This window comes from Haliotis cracherodii, unplaced genomic scaffold (assembly GCF_022045235.1).
Source record: "Haliotis cracherodii isolate W230 unplaced genomic scaffold, xgHalCrac1.p SCAF_12, whole genome shotgun sequence".
Lineage (NCBI taxonomy): Eukaryota > Metazoa > Mollusca > Gastropoda > Lepetellida > Haliotidae > Haliotis > Haliotis cracherodii.
The window spans coordinates 11,269,972-11,273,005 of NW_027266267.1; the positions used below are offsets into that span (position 1 = coordinate 11,269,972).

General features: G+C 40.6%; 1 protein-coding gene across 1 annotated transcript; it reads right to left on the bottom strand.

The window, feature by feature from the left end:
- Positions 1-519: 519 nt before the first annotated feature.
- On the bottom strand, positions 520-3,034 carry LOC139457001 (uncharacterized). Its single transcript, XM_071238458.1, has 3 exons — positions 2,818-3,034; positions 2,153-2,473; positions 520-1,034 (listed from the first exon to the last, which is right to left on the bottom strand). The coding sequence occupies exons 1-3, from the start codon at positions 3,032-3,034 to the stop codon at positions 520-522; spliced, it is 1,053 nt and encodes a 350-aa protein (XP_071094559.1).

Genomic DNA, 3,034 nt, shown 5'->3' on the forward strand with positions numbered 1-3,034 from the left:
TATAGATATTAATATAAACATCCAAACAAAACTATTATTAACGGATAATGGTATAGTGTGCACAGAGTAACTACCTATTAATGACACAGGCTATCTTGTATTACAAAGATCAGAAATGTCATTAATGGCATACCCAGGTCATGATCGCAACTTATTGAAGGCATATCTTAATCAGTAAGCCATAATTATTTTTCGGATACGTTCACAGGCTTACACATATATTGATGCTTTCTTGGAAATACACAACACATTTCTTTGCAACGTATACCTGACAAAGTGATACATTCGAATTCTCGATAATGCTTATCCTTCCAGTCTAGTAACTCTGCATTCTCATGGACGCAAACTGTTCTATGACTGTGATTCGTTAACCAGAGAATGAATGATCTCTTTGGGTGGTTTCGAACATGTTAATGGAAAATCGGTTTAAGTACAAATGAAACTTGAAACAAAAACTTCCGAAAAAAGCAGAAAATATGACAAGGTTATTCAAAAATTCGCCAAATATATAACAACTTATCAGATTGCTGTGTCATCATTATGCACTTTCATGTCCTTCGTTTTGTGAATAGAGGCATAGAGTCCATTGACATGACTTGTATTATCTTCGAGAATAATGTGATGTACGATTACACCGAGGTCATTCTTAGGATTGTCCGTGGAGGTTGTAGCTAACGACAATTCGTTGGACTCATCCTTCGTCAGCGAACTTGATCTGTTTTCAGCTTTGAAATCCCCTGCGCATGCATAACCTTCTGCATCTATTACAGTTATGTTCTTTGATCCTGTTGGAGCATCATTCAGCTCCACGGTAGCATAAGCTGAACTTCCGGGTGCCCCTACATTTATATACGAAGGAGGCTTTACTGATGTCTGTGCTTTTATTCGAGTTACCTGTTTTCTCTTGACGAGAAACATGATGATGATGACAGCGTTGATGAAACATACTATGGCACCAACAGCGCTGGCAGCAATAATTGGAGTGGAGACTGTGTATAGCCCAGCGTTTCCTGGGACAGCAGCTGTTTTGGTTTCTGCAACGTTATAAAGGCGTTTAAGTCACAGTTAGATACACTTCCTTAAATAACAGAGTGAGTAAGTGAATATGGTTTTACACCGCTTTTAGCAATATTCCAGCAATATCACGGCGGGGGACACCAGAAATGGGCTTCACATATTTTACCCATGTCGGGAATCGAACCCGGGTCTTCGGCGTGACGATTCAACGTTTTAACCACTAGGCTACCCGACCGCCCCTTAAATAACAGAACATAAGTTGCATTTGTTAAAAACAGAAACAAAGCCAAACTGCATAGGCATAATATCGGCTCATAATGACTGTTACAGAATGTTCACATGGAGAAAGGGAATCCCACGAGCCAAAGTTAAAAGTCACATTACAATACCATTCATCACTTTCTACACATAGAGAATGTGTCTCGTTTACGGGGTATCCATCACCGCGACCAAGCCCCCGCCGCATATGCAGTAATTGGGTCAAGGGTCCACCTCACGTTTGCGTGTTGTGTAGGGATTGAACTGTCATTTCTATAATACTTATACACGGCGAATATATACACACTGTGCGAGTACACACACAACATTAGTGTTTACCGGAACACCATAGTAGACATTGACAATATACTGACGTAATTAATGATATGTCCCTGTCGTATAACCATTGATATTTCGACATGGATTGAAATCAAACTGCCCAAGTTTTAGGTTTCAAATTGTTCTTTAGCAACCTATGTGTGTGGTATGTATTTACAGACTGACACGATAAACCTGGAATGCTGCTGAGTGTGACGTTAAACAGCAAACAAACAAACATAATCACATCCTCCATGTACAACTTATTAACGCACACTATGTGCTCTGGGGGGACACTGGGGTGCTGCCAATTGGACAACCGACCAACAAGCAAATAAATACCACCAAATATCCATGCTTATTTTATCCAGGATTTCAGGTAAGAACATTGGAAGATGTTTACCACTGCTGACAAACCATTTGGCATATTTTGGGGCAATCCATGGGTATTCCCGTTTAATCATTAGTTCATGGTAGGGAGGATAGCCATTTACACTACGTACATGTGCATGTGGTGTTGGTAGTACCCACTCGATAATAATTATTACTAAAAACTCACTGTTATTGAGTTCTGTTACACCATGGCAGGTGAGATTCGAGTGTTTGTGTTGACAGTTTAATATCAGCCTAACACCACCCAAGTGTGTTTTGGTCACATTGAAGGTTATAGGTGAAAGATCATGATCAGCCTCGGTTCCAGCAACATTCAGTAATTGTGTGACATCCCCGGTCTGTAGTGTGAAGTTGGAATCTACAGAACAGTAGGAGCCTCGTATGTCGTAGTTGGCAGCAATGTCCACTGTTAGTGTCACTTCCTCGTACAGGGTCAGCGTCTCTGTGTCCTTGTCACTGGTGATGTTGCATGTCGGGGTCTTTGGAACTGTTACAAAAAAGAGTACTTTCAGAAACGTTGATTGTATTATAGACTAAGTGTACACAAGTGTAGACATCAAACAAACTACCACACCACTTTTCTGTGAGAAGAACGACGATAACGTCCTTTTGAGAAATGCATGCTACACTATATGTGATGACTAGGTTTGTATGGGGACTGATCATTTCATGTTATAGGAATTGGGGTGCCATGAGTCCGTGATGATACTTATATGCTCGAGAGTTTTAGGCCAAAATGTCGCAGGATATTCTGTATGTCATATTTGTTTTGAAAAAAAAATGTTCGAAATTGTGCGGGTGGACAGACGCAATGCACTGACATAAACCTACCTGACACTTTGTTCGAGTCATTTTGTTGCAGTTTTGTAACGCTTTCATGACTAACATTTAACTGATGGTCGTTGCAGAGAAATATCAGTTCTACATCCCCAAAGTGTGACTCTGTGACATTAATGGAGATGGTGAAGTTTCTGTTTGTTGGTTCGGTCACAGCCTCGGGTAAGTACATGTTCAGTGGCAGTGTCACACTCCCGACCTGCAGCGTCAT

Bases quoted from the DNA above. Each gene is read 5' to 3' on its own strand.
- LOC139457001 (XM_071238458.1), bottom strand. From the start codon at position 3,034: ATGACGCTGCAGGTCGGGAGTGTGACACTGCCACTGAACATGTACTTA. The intron at 2,474-2,817 runs GTAGGTTTATGT...TTTTTGTAACAG, and splicing joins TGACTCGAACAAAGTGTCAG to TTCCAAAGACCCCGACATGC. The intron at 1,035-2,152 runs GTGAGTTTTTAG...ATAACGTTGCAG, and splicing joins TGTAACAGAACTCAATAACA to AAACCAAAACAGCTGCTGTC.